Source organism: Bos taurus, chromosome 26, assembly GCF_002263795.3.
Source record: "Bos taurus isolate L1 Dominette 01449 registration number 42190680 breed Hereford chromosome 26, ARS-UCD2.0, whole genome shotgun sequence".
Taxonomy (NCBI): domain Eukaryota; kingdom Metazoa; phylum Chordata; class Mammalia; order Artiodactyla; family Bovidae; genus Bos; species Bos taurus.
In genome coordinates, this window is record NC_037353.1 from 34281831 (window position 1) to 34307025 (window position 25195).

The window sequence follows — 25195 nt, forward strand, 5'->3', positions numbered from 1 at the left end:
GCAGGTGGATTCTTTACTGCTGAGCCACCAGGGAAGCCCAATGCAAAAATATGTTTTCTTATTTAAACTCCATTAAAACATTTAAAACATGCATTATCCCAAATTTTCATTTTGGATCAGCTACTTAATCTCTGTTTGGGTGATCCAGATTCATAAATAAATTACATAATCTCACTTAAAAAATTGCAGTCTAAACTTTTAGTTATCTGATGTCTTGAGCAAACAATCCAGATAAACATTATTCATGCAAGCTTTTCTCCAGCCTTTATTGGGTAATTATCTAGGCTCTCTGAGTCATCTTCAGAGTCAAATGTTCAATTACTGTCACTGAAATTTTATAAAATTACATAAACATCAATTATAAATCCTAAAAAACAAATGACACTATAGCATATTTAAAGATTAATTTATTTAAGTATGCATATCATATAAACTTTTTATCATAAAAATATGCCCCATATTAAATAATTTTAAAGATACGTAATTACTTATATATAATGCTTTCAATAGAGTTCATTATCATGAATTCTTTGGTTCCCGAATCTGTCTTTGTTTCCCCTCCTACTGCTGGATGCGGAATACAATAGCCCCCGCAAGAAGGGGCAAAATACAAAGGTTCTAGGCTGACCAGTCTCAGTTATCATGGACGATGCTAAGATGCTCTGCATAGTCAGCACCATGAACATACTACTCAAATGTAAATGAGAACTTAGGCAGAACGAGTGACCTTCATGAGGCTTTTCACATAAAGTGTACTTCATTATCACTGAAGATTTAACTACTAACAAGCGAGGTCTAAGTTATTTAACTATTTCTGAGCCCTTTGGGGTAATGTCAATATCCAGCTTCCAGTTTCCACTCTTGAAAATATTTCTCCATTGTGCGTCTAGATTTCAAGGAGCCCACATTCACGGTAGGTATGATTTTCTGCGGCTTCAGCCACTGAACAAAACGTTTCATCTCTAGGTAGCTGCTGTGTTCACTGTAAGGAATCCCTGCAATACAAAAGATAGTGCTTACTAAACAAACTAATAAAAAAAACTGCATACACCCAAAATAAAATAAAAGAGAAAAAGAAAGCAATCCAAGTATTTTTGCCAAAAACTCCTTGGTGCTTTTTTTTCTGATAACAAAATTTGCTAGTATTTTTTACAAATTGTTTTTCCTTTGTTCAGTCCTTAAGTTGTGCTCAACTTTGTGCGACCCCATGGACTGTAGCATGCCAGGATCCTCTATTTATGGGATTCTCCAGGCAAGAATACTGCAGTGGGTTGCCATGCCCTGCTCCAGGGTATCTTCCCAGGTTAGGCATCGAACCCATGTCTCCTGCCTTGGCAGGCGGATTCTTTACCACTGAGTCACCAGGGAAATCGTCTATTACAAATAATAAAGATTAAAATTATATAAACACTTTTGAACATTAAAAAATGCTATTACTTTTCTACGTAGCTTCCCTGGTGGCTCAGATGGTAAAGAATCTGCCTGCCAATGCAGGAGACCTGGGTTCAATCCCTGGGTCTTTTCTACTTTTCTATGTAGATACTTAATGATATGTATTTCTATAGATTCTTATATGTAAATAGATTTTTTCTTTTTAAACAATTCTTCCCTTAAGCACTTTGCCCAGCTACTGATTTCATGAAAATTCTAGAAGAAATATGAGTAAAACCTGAAGGGTAACAAGCAAAAGATTCTTGATTTCCAGAGCAAGTAAGCAGATTCCATCCCCAAGCTTTGTACACATTAAAAGGAAAAAAAAGAAAAAAAAAAGATTAAGTATTCAAAATCTCATTATCTTCTTTACTGAAGATCAAATACCACAGAGAAAGGGTCCTGGTTAGAGTAAACTAGGGTCTAAAAATGTCTCCATTGGCCACTATAGTCATAAGCCAATTTCTGAGGACAGAAATGATTAACGTACTCCAAAGATGAAAAAATTAAAGTCAAGTCTGTAACTCTTGCTGTCACCACATCCGTCACTGTCTTCGTATTCTCAGTGCCACAGCATCATTTAAAACACAGTGGTACCACCCATCTCTCCTTTTGAGTAGTATATTGGGTTGGCCAGGAAGTTCTACAATCTCCCTGACATGTCACTGATAACACACACGGGTTCCTCTGTATTAGTCACTGTCTACTAGCCATACTTCTTTATATAAGTTTACAATGTACTAAAGATATAGGTTTAGAAAGTGAGGAGCAATTTTCACCTGTTAAATTCTTAAAGATACTTTGGTGCCTCTTTTTTGTTGGATCTTAATTTTACCGCTTTTTTAAAAAAAATGTAAACTAATTCCAAATATTAAGAGTAAAAGCAAAATGAATATACCATATATTGAAATGTTTCCTTTGGTCTGGGGAATAATATCTGCTAGACTAGTTAACTTGTTAGAATGCGTCCAACCTGTCGGTCGAAAAGCCAAAATCTGATTGTATTTCCCACCACATTTCTTCAAGTGATTCTGTAAACCCTGTTTAAAAAAAAAAAACACAAGATATTTATTTAATGGTTGGTGAAGATGGGTAATGTGGAATAAAACAGAATGATTAAAATGCTGCATCGGCACAGTTTTGGGGAGTTTTCAGTTGGTGAGCATTGGAAAACCTAGTGCTGTGTTCCTCACAAGAAAATAAAATAACTGAAAAAAAAACTTTCCCCTTTGCTTAACTGAAGTTGTGTGTGTGTGTGTGTGTGTGTGAGTAGCTCAGTCGTGTCTGACTTTTTGCAACCCTTATTAGAGGTATGATACTAACACTGATAAATGTGAGTCCTTACTCTCCATGCATTTACACCAATACAGGACTGACGGATGGATATAAAGATGGAAATAACTTTATAACTGCATTATACTCAGCACAGACATACATTTTAAGATGCACAGTAGCTCTTTTCAAATGTTTACTCCTTTTCACCCTTTATACATGAACTAGAATAACTGCAAAACTTCTCAGGCTGCTCTAATTAGAAATAAAACGCTAATACATTTTGAGTAGAATAGAACTTTCCAAACTAAGGTTGTCACTAGTGAGGACATTAGGTAAGATTCTTAGAAAATCAGTGACCAAGGTTCAACCTTTGAAAGATAAGAAAAACCCAGATAAAGGCAAAATGGCATGAGGGATATTTAAAAAAAAAAAAAATCTAATATTTTTTGGCTAAAGACTAAACCCAGAGTGTCAAAGGCTTAATGTAAATTTATAATAACATCCTCCTGCTGCTGCTGCTAAGTCGCTTCAGTCGTGTCCAACTCTTAGCAACCCCATGGACTGCAGCCTACCAGGCTCCTCCGTCCATGGGATTTTCCAGGCAAGAGTACTGGAGTGGGTTGCCATTGCTGTCTCCATAATAACATCCTAGTTTTATTTAAAACAATAAGAAACCTAAATAGTATATAGTGTCATCTTGGATTTCCAGAAGTCTCCTTTTTCTTCTTTAACCATACATATAAACTACTGAATTTTAAAAAGATGCTGGCAAGAAGTTCTGAAGAAATCATAAAGACAAATCCACTCATCTACCTATTCGTTCATTCAGTAAGTATCTGTTCCAGGGGCTGATATTCGAGTGGTCAGTGAGACAGAGCCTTCGCCTTATGGAAGCCTACAGCATAAGGGAAGACTTCCATAAACACCACTTTCTGAATCCTTTTCTTTTTTTTTAATGGAAACAATGTGCTCTTTCTTTTTAAAACTCTCATAATCTATTACACCATCAGCACCTAGGAACCTTAGATTGATTTCTTCAGAAAGGACTTATTTGTTTATAAACTCCTATAAATGGAATAGCTAAGGATTTGCCCCTAATTTCCCTTATAAGTGGATGAAGAATGCCATTTCTCTGAACCTCAGCATAGGAATACTACCTTTTTAAAAAGTATGCCTATTTGGTAGAAGACAAACACATCATTGTGCTTCATTTAAAAAATTTTCTTCTTATTATCTACAGGCTGATGATTTTATTGTGTTTATCAGACATTAATATTTCACTGGTGAATTAATAATAATCTTTTGATTTCTTTTATATCAAATAATGATCTTTTGCTAATTTGTACACCTACCATTAAACAGTTATATATCTTACCAACTACTATCCCTCCTCCAAAAAAAAGTTTCAGTTACAGATATATAAGTTTTCATTACCACATCCCTGGTTCTGCAAATTTTCAGGTTTTTGTCTTGCTTAGTCTAGGATCTAGCTAACATAATGCTCTTTGCTTAATTACTAATCCTCTTCTCTTCCTGTCCTCACAAAGAAAAGAAAATGACAGGAGCCAGGTTTAGAGCAATTATACATGTAGTATCATAAACTAAGAGTCCAACTTTCAAAAATAGGTCATCAAATTTATCCATTCTTATGTGTCTCTGTCGGAGAAGGCAATGGCACCCCACTCCAGAACTCTTGCCTGGGAAATCCCATGGACGGAAGAGCCTGGTAGGCTACAGTCCATGGGGTCGCTAAGAGTCAGACACGACTGAGTGCCTTCACTTTCACTTTTCACTTTCATGCATTGGAGAAGGAAATGGCAACCCACTCCAGTGTTCTTGCCTGGAGAATCCCAGGGACGGGGGAGCCTGGTGGGCTGCCGTCTATGGGGTCGCACAGAGTTGGACACGACTGAAGTGACTTAGCAGCAGTAGCAGTATGTGTCTCTGTAAAAACACTCGGGAGAACTGAATCAGAAGTAATTTCTGCTTTTCATAAGACAAATTAGAGTTACCACAAAAACATCATTAACCTGTGCCACAAACAAAAACACAGGACATCATCATCTAAGCCAAGCACACAGAAGACTGCAACCACCACCAGTCATTCATTAACCACAACTGGAGGACTACTATCATGAGGAATTTTATTATGATTTAGTCAACATAAAGTCCCTGATCTATGACTTGTTTCTCTGTTTATTGATAACTAGTTTGTGATAAAAATGCCTTCAGTAGATGCTACTAAAGTTATTTTTCAGTATGTAAATTAATCATCTATAACTAATGTTTTACCACATCCCATCAATCAGGTTAAAACCAGGGGTGGTAGTCAATTACGTTCTTACATACACGAACCTGGGATGCTGAACTAGGTAGCATGAGTGCTATCATTTATAGCAGAGGCCTCCAACCTCTGGGATCTGATGTCTGATGATCTGAGGTAGAGCTGATGTAATAATAACAGAGATAAAGCGCACAAGAAATGCAGTGTGCTTGAATCATCCCCGAACCATTCCCCTCCCGCCTCCCAGTCTGTGGAAAAACTGTCTTCCATGAAGTCAGTCTCTGGTGTCAAAAAGGTTGGGGATCCCTGATTTACAGTGTTTTTAAGTCTTTCAAGCCGGCCTCAGAAACCCTGACAATTGTATCATGTTTACATTTGCACAAAAAAGTCATTTTCTCTGATGCAATAAAACTATTTTGCCTAGTTTAAAAAACTGCCTTTAAGTACTAACTAAAATGTAGCCTTATGGTAACCATCTGCTTCCACTCCACCTGCGTTTTGAAGATATGAAATTGTAAAAAGAATGTCATCAATACCTGGTCACTTTAATGGAAGAAGGGGAAGAGCTACAGAAAAATACCAAAAACATACAACAAATAATGGAAATAAGACAAAGATTTCAGATATTCTTTTTTTTTCTTCAAAGCAGGTAACTGCTAGGTTTTTTTTTATTTTTATTTAAACATACAGTTCAGTGGTTGTTGGTACAGTCACAAAGTTATGTGACTATCACTGCTGCCTAATTCTAGAACATTTTCATCAATACCTCCATCCACCCCTGCAAAGAAAACACTGTTCTCATTAGCAGTTGCTCCCTATCTCCTCTCCCTCAAGCCCTGGAAACCACTAACCTACTTACTCTCTCCAGATTTACCTATTCTGGACATTACATATAAATGAAATCATAAAATATGTAGTCTTTTGTGTCTCTTTCACTTGGCATGTTCTCAAGGCTTATTCATACAGCAGCATGAAACAGTAATTTATTTCTTTTTACAGCTGAATACTTCTGTTTTATGTACATAACACTTTTTTTTTTTAATCCATTTATCATTTAATGGACACTGGAGCTTTTTCCAGCTTTATGGCTACTATGAACTATGCTGCCATGAACATCTGTGTAGAAGTTTTTGTGTGGACATTATGTTTTAATTCTCCTAGGCATATACCTAGGACTGGAATTACTGATCATATACTCAATCCATGTTTAATTTTTAAAGACATTAACACATTGTTTTCTAAAGCAGCTGCACCACTTAACGGTCTTGTTAGCAATACATGAGGTTCCAGTTTCTCCGTATCCTCATCAACAATTGGCACTATCTTCCTTACTACAGCTATCACTGTGAGTCTACAGTGGTGTCTCACTGTGGCTTTGATTTACAGTTCCCTGATTGCTAACAGTGCTGATCCTCTTTTTCTCATGTGCTTACTGGCTGTCTGTATACCTCCTCATTCATTCCTTAGCCCTCTGCTGCCTCTGGCTTCCTCCAACATTACTTCACTGAAATAGTCCTTGTGAACGTCATCCTTTCCTTATATGACCTCTCACAGCACAAGGTACTCATAAACATTCTTTCCTGAAAACTCAGCCCCTTCACCTCCATAATATTCTGACTCCCCTACCCGTGTTGTCCCCTTAAATGGATCATTTGTTCAAATGAAACAAACTAAGCAAGAAATAAGACAGTAAGATAAAAATCATAAACATATGTTATACCCTCCTCAGGATATCAGTGTTCATTTTTTGATTAAGCAACATTCTCATTAGCCTCCATGCAAACTGGATACCTCTCAAATTTAACACATGTTTGCAAAGCTGGCTTAAATGCTAATGGACAAGACTATGACTTGATTATCCTTGACATTTTTATGAATTACATACTCATGGAAACAGGTGCCAAAAGGATTTTATCATAATCTCATGAAAAGAGGAGAATTTCCTTACTCAAGGCATAGAACTAAAATACTAATTTTCCTTACACTGTATCAGTGTTCTTATTTATGACAGATATAGTAATCAATACCTACTAAGCTATTTCAAAAGGCTCCATAAAATTGTTTCATAAATAACAAAATTAAAGATATGTTTTTTGGTGTACATCATGTTCTTTATTGCTTTTAATACACAGGTTTGATGTATTCCTTTGCAAGGTGTCAAAATGTTAGTAAAAGGAATGAATCTTAGTATCTGAATAAATCTGACAAACAAACCCCCATAAATTACAGGGAGGTCACATCATATGTATCTTAATTTATACCTCAGAACTAACACTAGAACTTTTTTTTAAAATACACCTCTACTATTTCATTTAATCCTCACATATATATTTTCAACATATATCAATGGTATAGTGGCTTAATAATATACAGAATAGACCTGAAGAAAAGTAAGAATGCCTTAGAATTCTTCATTCATTTCCCCACTCATCCAGGAAGAAATGGAAAATAATCTTATAAACAGAAGGTGTGAATGACCAGAGAGATGCATACATTTTTCTATTTTTGTTTCCTCCTTTGTTTCTTCCTTCCCTAGCTCCTAAACTCCTGGTGAGCATATGAATCACTCTATACAGCTGCACCAAAAAAAACTTAAAAACATTTCAAATTTCACTTAAAGGATTTTTTAGGGCAAACTACTTTGTCTCCGTTGTAATTGAATTTCTCTACCTTAAATGCAAGTAAAATGGCATTCTAGTTTACAATCATCAGATTGCCTTTTCTAGTTCATCCTAAAGACGTATCTCTTGAGTGCTTACCTTAAAATTAATTTGCATCATTGGGAGAAGGTGAACCAGTGAATTGCACATGTCTGTAGTGATGAAGGAACTGACTTCTGGTATATTGAAGCACTGTAATGTGTTATATTTTTCTTTGGACATGCCTACTTTTGAACCCAGAACATCGGCAATGGCTATAGGAAAAGTTTAAAAATAATAAGTTATAGTTCATGAAAAGATTAAATAACAACTTAATCAACTTTAAAACAAGAATTTACCAAAAAGAAATTTAAAACATTCACACTTTTGCAATAATGTCTCAAAAAGGCTGAATAATTTTCTTGGTTAACCATAAGGAACGGAGAAGGCAATGGCACCCCACTCCAGTACTCTTGCCTGGAAAATCCCATGGACGGAGGAGCCTGGTAGGCTGCAGTCCATGGGGTCGTTAACAGTCAGATGCGACTGAGCAACTTCACTTTCACTTTTCACTTTCATGCATTGGAGAAGGAGATGGCAACCCACTCCAGTGTTCTTGCCTGGAGAATCCCAGGGACAGGAGCCTGGTAGGCTGCCGTCTATGGGGTCGCACAGAGTCGGACATGACTGAAGCAACTGAGCAACAGAACCATAAGGAATAAATTGTGAGAAATCCAATAACTTATTTTTAAAGAACTAGTCTTTCAAAATTATAAAAGATGGATGGAAAGGGGTTGAGGGAGGGGGAAAAAATAAGTTTGCAGGAGTTAAAACCCTGACTGTATCATTTTACATCTTAGTATTTGACATTATGGGACCACAGTTAAGAAGAAATGGAAAATACTTTGCAAAATAGTACCATACTATCTAGAAAAATTACAGTTGCATTTCCAGAAATCATTTAGGAACAAAAACTAAACCTGTTCTCTAAAATAATTAATTGATAATTATCATCAAAAAATGCAGTGAAACTATACACTAGTCATCTCTCAGTCTGCTAAAATATTAATGTAGTGTGGGCTTTTGCTCTATCAACACTTTGTAGATATAAAGGCTACCATAAACACACTTATCAAATGTTTCCATTAAGTCTTTCAAAGTTTAAAGGAATTAAACCCTATCAAATTTTTCTTCAATTTCAAAGGTAATACTGAATTGTTTCAGGAAATAAATATCGAGCACAAGAACGATGCCTGAAAGGGCTTTATGCAAAAAGAATCTGATCCTTGTAATACAGTAATGTAAATTAGCTATAGCTATCACCCACCTAGGAAGATTTTCTCTTTTCCAATAGAGTAAGTGCCACAGACAACAAGAGCCCGTGGGTTTAGAGTTACAGTCTCAAAGGCAGTGTTGATGGCAAACTGGATAACCTCTTGCTGAGATGGAAAAGAGTATTCCGGGCTGCAGTATCTGTAATATGTAAATACAGTCTTACTAAAAGAACAACAAGAAAGCCATAGCATTAAGTCGGATGCTATTTTACAAAAGAAGCTTTATCAAAATTACATACAATAGCAGTATAGTGTATGAACACCACTGCAGTTACCTCACCAGTGCCTGTGGTTAAAATATTTGTTAACAGCTATTGATTATTTATGATGGAATTACACATTTTCAATATACCTTTTTCATTATATTTATCACTCTCAAATACAAAAACTGCATTTTCTTCCTTCAAGAATATTTCTAGTTAGCTATTTTATCTATGAATTGTAAACCTTAATATCTTCTTTTTTTAACCCCAAGCCCTGTCAAAGAAAATACTATTGATAGGGATTGTCTTTATGGACTAAAGAATTCTGCTTTATCAAAAATATATATTTTTAATAATGAAATAGAACATGAATTTGATGAAGTAGCATAAAATCAAGTAGTTAATATTCACACGGTTGTTATTCTCTCTTAGGAGATACAGAAATATATATAATATTATAGGAATATAGCAGATCTAGTTGTGTTTACCTCAATATAATAACACCCAAAGAAAAATACTACTATTAGTATTAACTCTAACACTTCTAGTTATAGATATTCGACATGAAAGTTCAGCACTTTTTTACTAAAAAACTCATAAAGTATAAACATCAAAGAAATATACTCTTTGCTGGTCAGCTATAAGAGCAGACAAAACTCAGTCTTCTCTCCTATAAAAACCCACAAAGAAATTCAGAATGGTATGTAGATTAAAGTAACAATAAAAAGGTTTCTTTTAAAACATTATTTTCTTAATTCACCTAGTATTTAAGTACATATAGAAGGATGGAAAAATTAGCAATAGTGTTAGAAAACTGGATATGGAAGATCATCTCTTACTAAAATATGCCATCCAAACTCAGGTCTTATGGAGACAGATTGAAATAGTTAACATCATTTCTGAAAAACCGATGAGAGGTATTTTAACAATAATAAAAGGACAAGGGATTAGATCTGACAGAGTGCCTGAAGAACTATGGACGGAGGTTCATGACACTGTACAGGAGACAGGGATTAAGACCATTCCCAAGAAAAAGAAATGCAAAAAGGCAAAATGGCTGTCTGAGGAGGCCTTACAAATAGCTGTGAAAAGAAAAGAAGCAAAAAGCAAAGGAGAAAAGGAAAGGTATACCCATTTGAATGCAGAGTTCCAAAGAACAGCAAGGAGAGATAAGAACGCCTTTCTCAGCGATCAATGCAAAGAAATAGAGGAAAACAATAGAATGAGAAAGACTAGAGATCTCTTCAAGAAAATTAGAGATACCAAGGGAACATTTCATGCAAAGATGGGCACAATAAAGGACAGAAATGGTATGGACCTAACAGAAGCAGAAGATAGTAAGAAGAGGTGGCAAGAATACACAGAAGAACTATACAAAAAAGATCTTCATGACCCAGATAACCACAATGGTGCGATCACTCACCTAGAGCCAAACATCCTGGAATGCGAAGTCAAGTGGGCCTTAGGAAGCATCACTAGGAACAAAGCTAGTGGAGGTGATGGAATTCCAGCTGAGCTATTTCAATTCCAAAAGATGATTCTGTGAAAGTGCTACACTCAATATGCCAGCAAATTTGGAAAACTCATCAGTGGCCACAGGACTGGAAAAGGTCAGTTTTCATTGCAATCCCAAAGAAAGGCAATGCCAAAGAATTCTCAAACTACCGCACAATTGCACTCATTTCACATGCTAGCAAAAACAGACTGGTTCCAAATAGGAAAAGGAGTACGTCAAGGCTGTATATTGTCACCCTACTTATTTAACTTATATGCAGAGTACATCATGAGAAACGCTGGGCTGGAAGAAGTACAGCTGGAATCAAGATTGCCAGAAGAAATATCAATAACCTCAGATATGCAGATGTCACCACCCTTATGGCAGAAAGTGAAGAGGAACTAAAAAGCCTCCTGATGAAAGTGAAAGAGGAGAGTGAAAAAGTTGGCTTAAAACTCAACATTCAGCAAACGAAGATCATGGCATCTGGTCCCATCACTTCATGGCAAATAGATGGGGAAACAGTGGAAACAGTGTCAGACTTTATTCTTTTGGGGTCCAAAATCACTGCAGATGGTGACTGCAGCCATGAAATTAAAAGACACTTACTCCTGGGAAGGAATGTTACGACCAACCTAGATAGCACATTAAAAAGCAGAGACATTACTTTGTCAACAAAGGTCCGTCTAGTCAAGGCTATGGTTTTTCCAGTGGTCATGTATGGATGTGAGAGTTAGACTGTGAAGAAAGCTGAGTGCTGAAGAATTGATGCTTTGGAATTGTGTTGGAGAAAACTCTTGAGAGTCCCCTGGACTGCAAGGAGATCCAACCAGTCCATTCTAAAGGAGATCAGTCCTGGGTGTTCATTGGAAGGACTGATGCTAAAGCTGAAACTCCAATACTTTGGCCACCTGATGGGAAGAACTGACTCATATGAAAAGACTCAGATGCTGGGAAAGACTGAAGGTGGGAGGAGAAGGGGACGACAGAGGATGAGATGGTTGGATGGCATCACTGACTCAACGGACATGAGTTTGAGTAAACTCCGGGAGTTGGTGATGGACAAGAAGGCCTGGTGTGCTGCAGTCCATGGGGTTGCAAAGAGTCAGACACGACTGAGCGACTGAACTGAAAAAGACAATGGGGCTTCCCAGGTGGCGCTAGTAGTCAATAACCCCCATCCAAGGCAGGAGACATAAGAGACATGGGTTCTATCCTGGGTTGGGAAGATCCACCTGGAGGAAGAAATGGCAACCCACTCCAGCATTCTTGCCTGGAGAATCCTATTAGTCAGAGGAGTCTGGTGGGCTACGGTTCATGGAGTCGCAAAGAGAAAGACACAGCTGAAGTGACTTAGCAAGCATGCACTCAAAAAGACAATGGCTTATACTATTATGTTGATAGCACTTAGGAATTCAAGACTGTTGCTTATAGATTACCTTTTGGAGAAAGGAACAATGTAATTCTGAATATTCAGACACAGACCTCATTCTCTGTTTTCTTTTCTTCATAATCACACTTAATTGTTACAAAGATACTTTGAAAGGATAACCTTAAAGGATGTTTTCCTAAAGTTTGCTCCCAAATTTCAAATTTTCCTTCCTTGTTTCTGCAACAAGATTCTCATATAAACCATATTTTCAAAGGGATATTACCAAAAAAAAAAAAAAATTGAGCTGGAGTCAATTAAGACATGTAATCCCAGATTTGTGCTAAGTAAGTGTATGTTTTTTCAACCATCTTTCTGATAAGTACTTAAAATGATAATTGACAGTAAGTCATTACTTTGATTACCTAAGCACAAGCTCAAATTATTCATAATATACAGGGAAATGCTGTCAGTGGAAAAAAGAAGCACACAAACAAAGCTTCTCTTACGTTGTATCTAAGTAAAGCGTGTGGACTTTGTGGCATCCAAGTAGAGAACGTTCCATGCTGGGGTCTGCTCTGAAGTCTCCCGTGTGTAGTATGACGTGACCGTTAGGAAGACAAAAAAGGATCATGACAGCACCTGGACAGCTGAACACAGACATTTCAAAGGAATATTATTTACACAGATCAAAACAGCTAAAGAAAGAGTATTCATTTCAATATCAACAAGTTAACACACTTTATTAACTGACCACAATGATATAGCGTTGTACTACAGAGAAGTGTAGCATTTTAAGGTAAGGGAATTTATGTCACGCACACAAAACATTGGTGTGCAGGAAAAGGTTAATTCAGCAGGCCAAGGCTGGTAAAACTCCACACATGCTCAAGAAAGGCCTGTCTTTAGGACTAGTCCTTGGGAGCTGAGTTTTGGGTCCTTGGAGCATTCTGCCTGCTAAGAGTGTTTTGGATGCCGCGCCCATTGGGCCATGTGTTACTAGTTTGATCACATAGTTACTAATAGTGGTGAATACTTGTTTTCTGCTTTAGGGGAACTGGAGTCTGAGTACTGAGGTCAGTCATGTGGGTGCTAGAATTATACACTGCTGTTGCTGCTGCTAAATCACTTCAGTCATGTCCGACTCTGTGCAACCCCATAGATGGCAGCCCACAGGCTCCGCCATCCCTGGGATTCTCCAGGCAAGAACACTGGAGTGGGTTGTCATTTCCTCCTCCAATGCATGAAAGTGAAAAGTGAAAGTGAAGTCGCTCAGTCGAGTCCGACTTGTAGCAACCCCATGGGCTGCAGCCCACCAGGCTCCTCCGTCCATGGGATTTTCCAGGCAAGAGTACTGGAGTGGGGTACCATTGCCTTCTCCAGAATTATACACTACTGACTTCCAATAAAATCCCTGGATACTAAGGCTCAGCTGAGCTTCCCTGGTTGGTCACAGGTCCCATGTGTTGTTAGGGCTTCCCTGGTGGCTCAGATGGTAAAGAATCTGCCTGCAATGCAGAAGACCCTGGTTCAATCCCTGGGTCAGGAAGATCCCCTGGATAAGGGAATGGCAACCCACTCCAGTATTCTTGCCTGGAAAATCCCATGGATGGAGGAGCCTGGTGGGCTGCAGCCCATGGGGTCACTACGAATTGGACTCTTAAATTCTAGGAAAACACAGGAAATAATTGGAGAAGGCAATGGCAACCCACTCCAGTACTCTTGCCTGGAAAATTCCATGGACGGAGGAGCCTGGTGGGCTGCAGTCCATGGGGTCGGACATCACTGAGAGACTTCACTTTCACTTTTCACTTTCATACATTGGAGAAGGAAATGGCAACCCACTCCAGTGTTCTTGCTTGGAGAATCCCAGCGATGGTGGAGCCTGGTGGGCTGCCGTCTATGGGGTCGCACAGAGTCGGACAGGACTGAAGCGACTTAGCAGTAGCAGCAGCAGCATTAAATAATTACAAACTTCCCTTTCCCTGAACCCAAAATCCACACCTCAGTGACTTCACTGGGGAATTCTATGAAACATTTAGGGAAGAAATAATAACAATTACTATATGACATATTTCAGAAAATATATTTCAGAAAATAGAGGAGAAGGGAATACTTCATGAGGTCAGTATTACTCTGATATCAAAGTAAGACAAAAGTATTATTTAAAAAAACCTGTAGACCAATAGACATTGTAAAAAAGACAAAATTCCTTAACAAAATATTAGCTATCAAATCTACCTATAAATTTTCAAAAAGGGTAATACATGAAGACTAAGTGGGGTTTATCTCAGTAATATAAGGCTGGTTTAAATCCATCTTTGTCATTTACCACATTAACATTATAGAGGAGAAAAATTATATTATAATCTCAATAGATGCCAAAGAAACATTTGACAAAATTCAACACCCTTTCATCATCACAAACTTCCAGCAGAGGGGATTTTCCTGATAAAAGGCATCTATGAAATACCTATTGCTAACATCATACTTAATGGAAAAAGACTGAATACTTTCTTAAGATTAAGAACATGGGAACATGTCTGGTCTCACCACTTATATTTGACATTATCTGAAGGCCTAATCCAGTACAATAAGTAAGAGAAAAAATACCACTCTAAATGGAAAGAAAGAAGTAAAACAAAATCATATTTGTAGACATATGTGGAAAATTTTCAAGACTCTATTAATACAAAAAAACCTACAACAGCTAATGACAGGTTTAGCAAGGTCTCAGGATGCAAAGTCAAAGAACAAAAATCAGTTGTCCATCAAGAACTGAATGGATAAAATAACTGTGTAGATACTATGCAGTAATAAAAAGGAACACATAACAGCATGGATGAATCTCAAAAATACAACATGTGACAGAAGCCAGATAGAAAACAGGAGTTACTATATGATTTCATTCAGATGAATCCCTAGTAAAGACAAATCTAATCCACAGTCACAGAAAACAAGGTTTTCTGAGTTCGAATTGGGGTTTGGGATTGACTGGGAAGGAACACAAGGAAATCTCCTGTGGTAGGGGATATTTTCCATATTTTTATTGTGGTGGGAATTACATGGGTGTGTACTTTTGTCAAAATTCAACAAAGACTTAAAATACGTCCATTTTATTTATGTAAATTACACCTCAATAAAGTTCACCAAAAAAAAAAAATCAGAACTGGAGTTGTTATAATTGGTGATTAAAAAAATAAACAGCAGCAAAGTTAGCAGATAAAATCTCACAGGCAATCTGAAAAAAACAGCACTGGCCTGGAATTTAGGAGACCTTGGTTTAGTCTTAATTTTAATTCTCTAAGTATCTATGATCTCTAAGGTACACGGAAAGTGTAAAAGATGTGTAGCTGACTGCCAGTTGTATTTTGGCACTGTGAATCCTGATAGTACTTAACATTGAAAAAAATGAGGCGAAAAAGAAAAAAATTTTTTCAAGAAAAAAGTCTTCCAAGTCTTGAGTATCAAAAACCTAAAGGATTTCTTAAAGGAAAAAAAAAAACTCCTCTAGAATCTGAAGTAACAGCTGGAGTACCAGCTGTTAATTTATATAAGTGATATTAAAGAAAATGGCAAAAGGTTATCTCTTAAAGAACAGCAACAATATGTTAAAAGATTAAAAAAAAATAAGATAGAGTCTCGTATGCAAAGCACAGTAATTAAACTATACTAAAGAAGGGTTAGAGAACACTTAAGAGAATCTCTCTCCATTTAATCTTTGTTTCTGTATTGGGTACATTTTGTTTTTCCAAAAGAAGAAACGCATTTTACTTGTTTTAAGAAATATCAAGCATAAGAGTTTCAATAAAAAGTTCTTAAATAACCATGCAATGTGTTTTCCTTTTGAATATTTAAAAACTGGTTGTCAGTAAGGTAACTTTAATACTTACTGATTGGCATCTAGCAAAATAACCTTGATACCATTCACTATACATTCAGTGTCTGTTGGCAAGGGATGGATATATTGTTCTTGTACATGAAGTTTGCTCTTCAACAAATTGCCAGTTATCTGCAAAACAGGATGTGCTTATTGCTGATACATGAAAACACTAAATAAGTTTATTTCATATCTACTGAAGAACTCAAGCATCTTAATAATTTCCTTATTCTTTCACATATATTCATGTAAACCTACCAGAATGCCAGGAAGAACTTTCTAAAATGCATCACAACTTTGCTTAAACACTATCACCGACTTCTCCCTCACCTGTAAAAAGTCTGTTACCCAGCATGACACACAGAATCCTTCATGATTTGGCCCCTACCCATTTCTGCGGGTTTATCTACTGTTATTCCTTAGCTTGTTTTTAGCAACTGAAGTTCTTGGAATGGCTATACTTCTCAGGTGTCTGTTCCTTTACACAAACTCTTCTCTACCTGGAAGGCTCTCTTCTCTTTCTTTTGCCTGGATCTGGAATCAGACAGACCTGTGTTGAAACTCTGTGTCTGTCATTACTAGCTCTGTGACTTGGGGCATGCTACTTAACCGCTCCAAGCCTCAGTTACTTCACTAATAAAAAGAGGTAATTCAAGAATACTTAAGGATTAAATCAAATTCTATCCAAAGTCCTCAGTAGTACACATTAAAATGCTCACCTTTTAATGATTAGTTCAAGGTGTCTCTCTCACCATGAAACTTTTTCTAACCTTAGCCTAGGACATAGTAAAGCCCCCAACTTCTCCCTACTTCTAGGCATTCTGTTTACTTTTCTACTACAAATAGAGAGCCCACTGGAGTACTGGTGAATGTGTAGGCTGTAAGCTCCCTGAAGTTAGGTATTTTGCCATGAGTATCTTTTTAGGCATTCAGTAAATAATTACTGAATGAAACATGTTTCAGTACATCATGAGCTAGCTTATCTGTTGTCTCTATAAAATAAAGCATATTTTAAAAAATCTATTGTAACTATCGACAATAACTCATTTGATTTTAGAGTCTAAAATGTGGAATCTGCTTTTTCATATATTTTCTAGAAAAATGATCTTAAAATTTTAATTATTTTTTAACCAAACTGCTTAGAAATTCACTGCATTCCACAAAATCAGAATTGAGAATACTAGAACTTACCTTACTACAATAAATGGGAAACGTGAAGTTTTTAGACAATCCAGCATAATGATCAGAATGGAAATGAGTGAGAAAATAGGCAGTGCAACCTTCAACCCATCCATACTGAAAGGCATCGACCGTAAAGCCAGTTCCTACAATGAAAACACCAAAGCAGCTGCTTTAGCAAGAGTGAAGTAAAAGTTACCCAATTTGCTTATATAGCAAACGCTCTTACACCTTTACATCTCATGTCCAACTTAACTTTACAATTTAATTTAAAAATCTACACCACATAAATTCATCAAAGGATGATCCTAGAGATAAAAATGAGTCTTGTTAAGTTTAGGCTAAATATACCCAGTATAGTCTTTAAGAATAACTTTGCCAAAAAAAAAAAAAGTACTAAGCTACAAACCAGTTATTTGCTTAGCTGAATGTTTTCATGATACTTACTAGGCACCTAAAAATCCTTTACTTCTGTGAAACAGCAAAAGGGGAATGCTATCTTTCTTCTAAAACATGAAATCTCAATAGGGGTGACATTGACCTGCTTCTGGCAGGAGAAAAATGGCTGATGACCCAAATGATCTCACTGGCCCTCCAAAGAGTCACAGAACAACAACAGGTAAATAGATACCCCTAGTATTTGAATTTCATTGTGGGAGGTGGGGAGGAGAAAGGGAAATGAGAAAAAAAAAAGCCTAAAAAGGCTCCCTAGAGCAGCAATTATGAAAAAAAAAAAAGATTGAGCTGTTGTAAAACATGCAGGTAAATAAGCATACCTCCACAATTCTACAGAGGCCTATCCACACATGGCCCACTAGTTCCGGGCTCACTTTAAATATATAAATTTAATCAAAATGTGCATAAATACTTTTCCTTACATAAATATTTTGAGCAAATTATAATTTATAGTATCAAAAAAGCACATTAAAGAATCCTCCTGAAACCAAGTGCATTTTGGCAGTTTTATAGTCTTTTCAGAAAGGTACCTGGTTTCTTCAATAATAAAATTCATTTTACTACACATTTCTCTATTAGCTCTTCTATGAAGGCACAAGAAATTAAAAAAATATGAAAAGATTACGAAACTAAATTATTACATGGTTTAAAAATGGTTAGCATTTATTATGACCTGTGTAACCCATGACATTTTCCTTCTTTGAAGCTTTTTCAGTTCAGTTCAGTCACTCAGTCGTGTCCGACTCTTTGTGGCCCCACGCCAGGCCTCCCTGTCCATCACCAACTCCCGGAGTTCACTCAGACTCACGTCCATCGAGTCAGTGATGCCATCCAGCCACTTTGCATTTCTCTTAAGTTCTTAGAGGCTGTCTGTTACCATGGTTACTTACAGAAATCCTTTCCTTCCTCTGTATTAAGCTGATCTATACTACTTTTTGTCAAATCTGTAATATCTATATAGCTAGTACAGTATCTTGTATATGGTGGTGGTGTTAGTCACTCAGTTGTGTCCAACTCTTTTTGTGATTCCATGGACTGTAGCTCGCCATGCTCCTCTGTCCATGGAATTCTCCAGGCAAGAATACTGGAGTGGGTTGCCATTCCCTTCTCCAGAGGATCTTCCCAACCCAGGGATCGAACCTGGGTCTCCCACATTGAAAGCAGATTCTTTACTGTCTGAGCTACCAGGGAAGCCCCATTTTGTATATAGAATATGTTTAGTAGAAGTTTGCTGAACTAAATGGACCAAAAAAAAGATTAAATAGGCAAAAAAAAAATCTGTTACATAAAAAATAAGGGAAACACAACAAATTGTTTCACATGCACACAACATGAGCAATGAACATGAAGTTTAAAGAAGTTGCGTCTTTGTAGATATATTAAGCGTTGCTACTTCGACTTACCAGGTATTTTTTTATAGAATGGGCATGTCCTTTTCCTTAATTCTCCTGCATTAGATGACTCTGAGATTTTTGTGTTCTCTCTCTGCACTCTGCCATGAGCTGATTTTATGAAGGTTTTGTCTTTACTTAAATTGACTGTTCTAGGTACTGTCTTCTTAAGGTGACCTGGATTCTTCTGATGTCCTCCTTCCTGCAATGAATCTGACTTTTTAAGTCTCTTTTTTTGACGCTGTGACCCCTTATCAGAAAGCTCCACAGAAGGCTGACTTTCACTTAAATTCTTTGCCTCTAATTCTAAATCACTTAAAGATTTTTCTGCTTTCCTCTTGCGCTGCTGGGACCTCTTTTCATTAGGACTTACAGCTGTATTGAAGTTCATCCCTTCTAATGAACTTTCCTCCAGCAATTTCTCTTTTCTTTTGGGTGGCAGTCCAAAATACACACCTATATCCATCTGCTTCATTACCTTAGTAGAAGGCTGTGTTGCATGACACTTAGGGCCAGAGGGCAACATTTTCGAAGGCTTAGCAACAGTAGGTGTACTAGAAAATGTTTCTGAATTTAAAACTGGAACTTTATTGTCCAGCATACCACCTAACGCCTTTCTGCAGAAACATGTTGAGTTTGCCTTGTTCTTAGCATTGGAATTCTTATTTGATAATTCTCTAGTTTTACTTTGGGTTGGGTGGAAAGAATGACACCCTCCTCCCTGGTTTTCAAAACGTTTTGACATTTTACTCTTAAGTAATGGAAGAGAATTTTGATTGTAAACAGCTGATTCTTCAATCACCTGTTTCTCTTTATTTGATTGAGATGAGCGAAATTCTGGCTCATCAGGTTTTGCTTTAGAGGCTTGGTAACCAGGAGAAGTAAACCTCTCTGCTAATGCAGGTGGAAGCAACATAAAATCATCATCAGTATATGCTGGATGACCATGTGAAACAATTCTCTTATTTTGGAAAGTAAGTTGAGACGAATCATTAAGAGAGTTGCATTCATACAATTCTTCATTGTATTTATCCTGCGTTAAGAAGCTATCCACTTCGGGGCAGGCCTCCTGGTCCTTCAGTAAGGGGTCATATAGTTTTTTAAACAAAATGGAGCTGTTGTCATCTTCTTCTAGATTGCCATCTTTAGAGCTTTCCATGAAAAATAGTTCCTGTTGTGAATCATCCAGCTTATCATTTGTATCGTAAGTTTCTTCATCACTTTGAAGTGGAGAATAGGAGATTTCACAGTTGCTAAAGTCATTTTCTGGCAATGGCAAATTTCTGTGTTCTGGGTTGTTTTGGCTGTCTAATTCTTCAGCAAGAGGCAAACCAACTCCTACCAGTTTGTCACTGTTAACATGTCCTGTAAATTGTGGGACTTGTTGGGAAGTTTGGCTATTTGTCAAAGAGGAAATCTTTTTATTGGTTTCAGTTGGAGACTGAGAGCTTTTTAGACACTGTGTCACTAACAAGGGATCAGCTGAAACATTTTTTAAGTTTTCTGTTTGTTTCTGATGTGGAGACCATCTTTTCTCAAGGCTACAAAGTAAGTCTGAATTAGTTTCGCGGAAACTCCGCCCTGACCCATGGGAAGGATCCTTGAGAGGACTATTACCAGCTCTGCTTTGAGCTAGCAGAAGGTGAGTGTATCTCTGGTAATGAGAAGGAATTGTTGAGGAACACTGAAGACCGTCAGGACACTCTGAAAATTTTAATAAAGAAAAAAGTATTACTGGATCAAAGCACAGAATAAGCTTTGACAGTATTAGCACTATAAATTAACAGGTAAGTGGTTTAACAGGTAAATAATCAGCCCTACTTTGCAGCCTTAGGACAATAGCTATCTTTATACCAACAAAAAATCCACACACAATTATCAGTAATCAAGCATGGTTTTACAAGGTGCTACTTATTATTTTTAAATCAAATATTCTTTTAAGTTTCCTTTCAAATACTCTTTTCTTGGGGGAAAAAAAAAATTAAGACTAACACCTTTTTCTCCCCACTAAAAGCTTTCACAAAGATGAGTTCCTCCAAAATGCATGTCATGCTTGTATGAGAAATCTATCCCATCAGTTTCACTACATCTCTATTGCTCAGGCAAAAAAAGAGTAGAGAAAGCTGGTATGTCTGTATCATAAGTTTAAAATTCCAGACTAAAATTCTACTCCAATTTTTGTCTTATCAGGCAACACAGATGTATGACAACCACAGTACCAAATTAGGTTCCATTATTTAATATTCACACTGTATACAAAAACAGTAATACCAATCTTAATCAGAGTTGTCCATACACTAAACATTTTAGATTCTGTCATAAGATTTGCAATTTAATTTGATAAATTGGTTAATAATAAGGCTTAAGTAATCTGGAAACTTCCCTGGCATACTATTATGATTGAGAAACAGTATGGAAACTGTCTTGGCATAACCTCCCCCTTGTATGTCACTTTCCAGGCCTATCAAAAAATGACTCCCTCCACCTCCAAAGGGCCCGCTTTGTGGCTCAGCTGGTAAAGAATCCGCCTGCAACGTGGGAGACCTGGGTTCCATCCCTGGGTTGGGAAAGGCTACCCAATCCAGTATTCTGGGCTGGAGAATCCATGGACTGTGTAGTCCATGGGGTCGCAAAAAGTCAGACATGACTGAGCGACTTTCACTTTCACCTCCAAAAAAGATATTACATTAAACTGGAAGACTTCATTGCTTAAAACTTAAAACTCCCTCATAAAAGTATACGTTAAAGAACTCAAGAACAATCCACCTGAGATTCTGTTCAAAGGAGTTTATCAGTGAAAAGCAAAGAGAAAAATCTCTTTGAGGTGGCTTCATCTGTAAGACATTTTACCCTGAGGGGCTCATTATGGGACTTCGATTTCTGATTTTCAAGCCACTGAAAACCAAATTACTAGCATTTGTTGAGGCTTTCACTTTTATAGGAAAGGCTAGTGCCAGTTTTTTTTTGTTGTTGTTATTTTGCATCTTTGCAGTACTTTAAAATGAGAACTAGAGGTTAATAATAAAATGTCTTTTGAATCATAGTTAACTGAAAGCCTTATTGAATATTACTTTTATTCTATTGAATTTAAATTCTCTGAGATTTAAAATTTTATATATGGTATATAACTTTAAAATATACAAAGCAAATAATCAATAACAACTTATTCTCCATATACTATAAGTAGGATTTATATTACATTTAATTTACATATTAATTCTACGTATTACATTTAATTCTACATATTAAACATGACATTTACTATATAGTTTAAAAGGTAACAACAGTGTAATATTACTTCCGTTCTCATTTGGCACAATTATTTACTAGAATCTTAATAAACTAACACTCCTTCCTAGTCCTTCTTTCTATACATTAAGAATGTACGGCATCCTTGACTTCAAGAACCCTGTGGACTACATTCATGATTCTCTAAAAGTCTGTTTCACAAAAGATAAAACGGGCAAAGGGTTCCAACTTTTAAGAACACCAAGTGCTCAGACAGTAAAGAGTCGCCTGCAATGAGGAAGACCTGGGTTCTAGCCCTGGGTCAGGAAGATCTTCTGGCCAAGGAAATGGCAACCCACTCCAGTATTCTTGCCTGGGAAATGCCATGGACAGAGGAGCCTGGCAGGGTACATCCATGGGGTCGCAGAGTTGGACATGACTGAGCGCCTTCACTTCACCTCTACGGGATATCAATTGCTGTTGTTTAGTCACTAAGTCAAGAAGGGCATGGCAACCCACTCCAGTATTCTTGCCTGGAGAATCCCTATGGACAGAGGAGCCTGGAGGGCTGCAGTGTCTGGGGTCGCAAAGGTTTGGACTAAGCACAGCACAGTCACTAAGTCATGTCTGACTCTTTGCAACCCCAGGGACTGTACCCGCCCCCACCGGGCTCCTCTGTCCATGGAATTTCCCAGGCAAGAATACCGGAGCAGGCTACCATTTCCTTCTCCAGGAGATCTTTCCAACCCAGGGATTGAACCCATGTCTTCTGCACTGGCAGGTGGATTCTTTACCGCTGTGCCACCTGGGAAGCCCATTAGATGTCAATACCACCTACCTTATGCAGGTGAAAGTAGCCTAATATATGCTCAATTAACATTTATGAAAAATCACAGATGTTTTGGAACTCTTATGAAATAATAAAATGCATTAAAACTTTCTTTTTTGGCCATGCGGCTTATAGGATCTTAGTTCTCAAACCAGGGATTGAACCCATTCCACCTGCAGCAGGAGAAAAGAGCCCAAACCACTTACCACCAGGGAATTCCCCATTCAAACTGTTTTCAGGTTTGCAACACTCTCTACAGTTATACCAATGACTAGTATCTTTTTACCCTCACAAGAAGGGTAACAATGCATTATCTTGTTTCCTTCAAAGGTGAGTCATTCTTAAGAGTATCTCATCTCACTTCCGGTTTACTACTTATCTGGTTTCCTTCCTTCCTTCCAGATTGTTAAGTCTGGCCTCATTCAGGTCTTGTTGACTATTTCGAGCCCACTGTCTTTTTTGGAATCTTACCTGTTCCAGAGACTGGTGTGGAATCCAAACACTCAAAAACGTGCCATCGAGGTGTTTGACCTAGCAAGGAGGAAAAAGGCATCTGGCAGTTGGGACAGTACCCATCATAAACCGGCCGTGTCTTTGGAGACATGTGTTTGGTTTCGTGAGTCCTACCGCGCTTTTCTGGAGTGGTCTCCGTGTCTTGGCACTGTTGAACACCATCTCCACATATGGAGCTCTGACTGGAAGCTACAGATGTCTGACTGTCTGTTTCTCTAAGGCACGTTTCCGGGGTCTTGACCTTCTTTTTAGTTTCTACAGTCCTTTTTTTATTTCTGTTTCGTTTTGACTGGTGTTGTCCATCTGTTGCTTTTTCAACAGAATCTGGAATATTCTCAGAGCAATTATTTGGACGTACTCGTTTTGGTTTTCTTTTGGATTTGTATTCCCAGATGTCTTCTTCCAAAAAAGCATCTTCTAACATGGCAAAATGATTCTGATCATTAAAAAAGCACTAATCTTAAGCAAACTGACAATCTGTTTCTTGTTACAAAATTATTAAAGGGAATTATTTTGCTGAGGAAAAAAAGGTAACAAAAAACTTACTAACTTGATGGGACTCTAAAGCTCTGGTAATGAATATATTGGGAAACCACAAACCTCTTACCTAAGAACACTTGCTGTTCCATTTATAGCACAGTAAAATTAACAGGGGTAGCATCTGAGTTTTCCATTGTGTATAGTTCATTCAGGTCTCTTGGCTTTTTCCAGGACTTGATTCATAAAAGTAAGAATCAGTAATACTTTGAATACCAAGTCCTAATGGAAATCATAGGTTTAACAGACTAATTTTAGAAGGAGCTTTGTAAAATCCTTATAAAGCTCCTGTCAATTCTTTTTCAGCTGGACAACTGTACAAATCACAAATCCAACCACAGTCCCTAGGCAACTGACTCAGCAGGTGTTCCAAACACTTAATGGCTACTTCCGCTTGCTAGTAACTCCAGTCACACCATAATCAAATGTGTGTGATTGGCAAAAGAAAAGTAATAGCCCTTATCGTGACTCCAGGTCATTCAACAACTTCGGTTTCCTGGGTCAGTCCAGTGTCTTCCTCCAGCGGCAATGAACAAAGACTGCATAATGAACAAACAAAATTCAAGTATGTGAAGTTGTACCTGCACCGAGACCACCCACACGCCTAACTTCAGATCGCAGAGGTGATCTGCCTGCAAGTCATCAGCTTTCTTTCCCACCAGCCTCAAAAACCAAGGTTCACCTGCCTGATGACACCCACCGGCTCGACCTCCTGTTTGGGCATTAGAGACGGCAAGGCCAGTGGAGGGGGCCCTCATTCCCCTCCATTCCTCAGGGCTGGGAGTGAGGGAGCTGCCAACACAGCCCGCTCCGCAAAAGCCATCGGTGCCCCTACCCCCCACCCACCCACCCCGCCTCTTCTGAGGGCAGGCGCCCACCTGCCACCCTCACCACCCCCACCTCCCTGCGAGGAGCTCCAGCTGCGTCCGCTCCCCCCGGACACCCCTCGCCCGCCCGGTCCCCGTGTTCGCTCCTGCACTTTCACGGCACTGCTTGGTAATAAAACGCGGCGCTCATGTATAAGCCAAGCCATTGGCTAGTCCCTCCCAACTTAAAAAAGCCTACTCCTTTACCTTTCATGTCGTGGCGGGAACAGCTTCCCGTGACCAACGCTGTGTCGAATCGGCTGTTCCCGGTCTAAAAGGGGAACTT

General features: G+C 37.9%; 1 protein-coding gene across 4 annotated transcripts; it reads right to left on the bottom strand.

Moving 5' to 3' along the window:
- Positions 1 to 390: 390 nt before the first annotated feature.
- Positions 391 to 25167, bottom strand: DCLRE1A (DNA cross-link repair 1A). Of its 4 annotated transcripts, none has more exons than XM_010820055.4 (11): positions 25117 to 25167; positions 24114 to 24582; positions 23465 to 23923; positions 18949 to 20640; positions 17102 to 17235; positions 15924 to 16042; positions 12540 to 12680; positions 8957 to 9102; positions 7750 to 7904; positions 2330 to 2471; positions 391 to 995 (listed from the first exon to the last, which is right to left on the bottom strand). In XM_010820055.4, the coding sequence occupies exons 2-11, from the start codon at positions 24133 to 24135 to the stop codon at positions 835 to 837; spliced, it is 3171 nt and encodes a 1056-aa protein (XP_010818357.1). In that variant the 5' UTR covers positions 24136 to 24582; positions 25117 to 25167; the 3' UTR covers positions 391 to 834. The 4 variants fall into 4 exon arrangements, with proteins under 4 accessions (XP_010818357.1, XP_024841824.1, XP_010818358.1 ...); XM_024986056.2 differs by having other exon boundaries at positions 24744 to 25167; XM_010820056.4 differs by having other exon boundaries at positions 23465 to 24582.
- Between the last annotated feature and the right edge of the window lie 28 nt (positions 25168 to 25195).

What these genes read in the sequence shown, in the direction of transcription:
- DCLRE1A (XM_059882051.1), bottom strand. Translation starts at nt 24,801, where the DNA reads ATGAGGGCCCCCTCCACTGGCCTTGCCGTCTCTAATGCCCAAACAGGA. An exon ending in ATTTTGCTAGATGCCAATCA is followed by an intron (nt 12,681 to 15,923) that starts GTAAGTATTAAA and finishes GTCTGTGTTCAG; the next exon opens with CTGTCCAGGTGCTGTCATGA. An exon ending in AAAAGAGAAAATCTTCCTAG is followed by an intron (nt 7,905 to 8,956) that starts GTGGGTGATAGC and finishes CTTTTCCTATAG; the next exon opens with CCATTGCCGATGTTCTGGGT.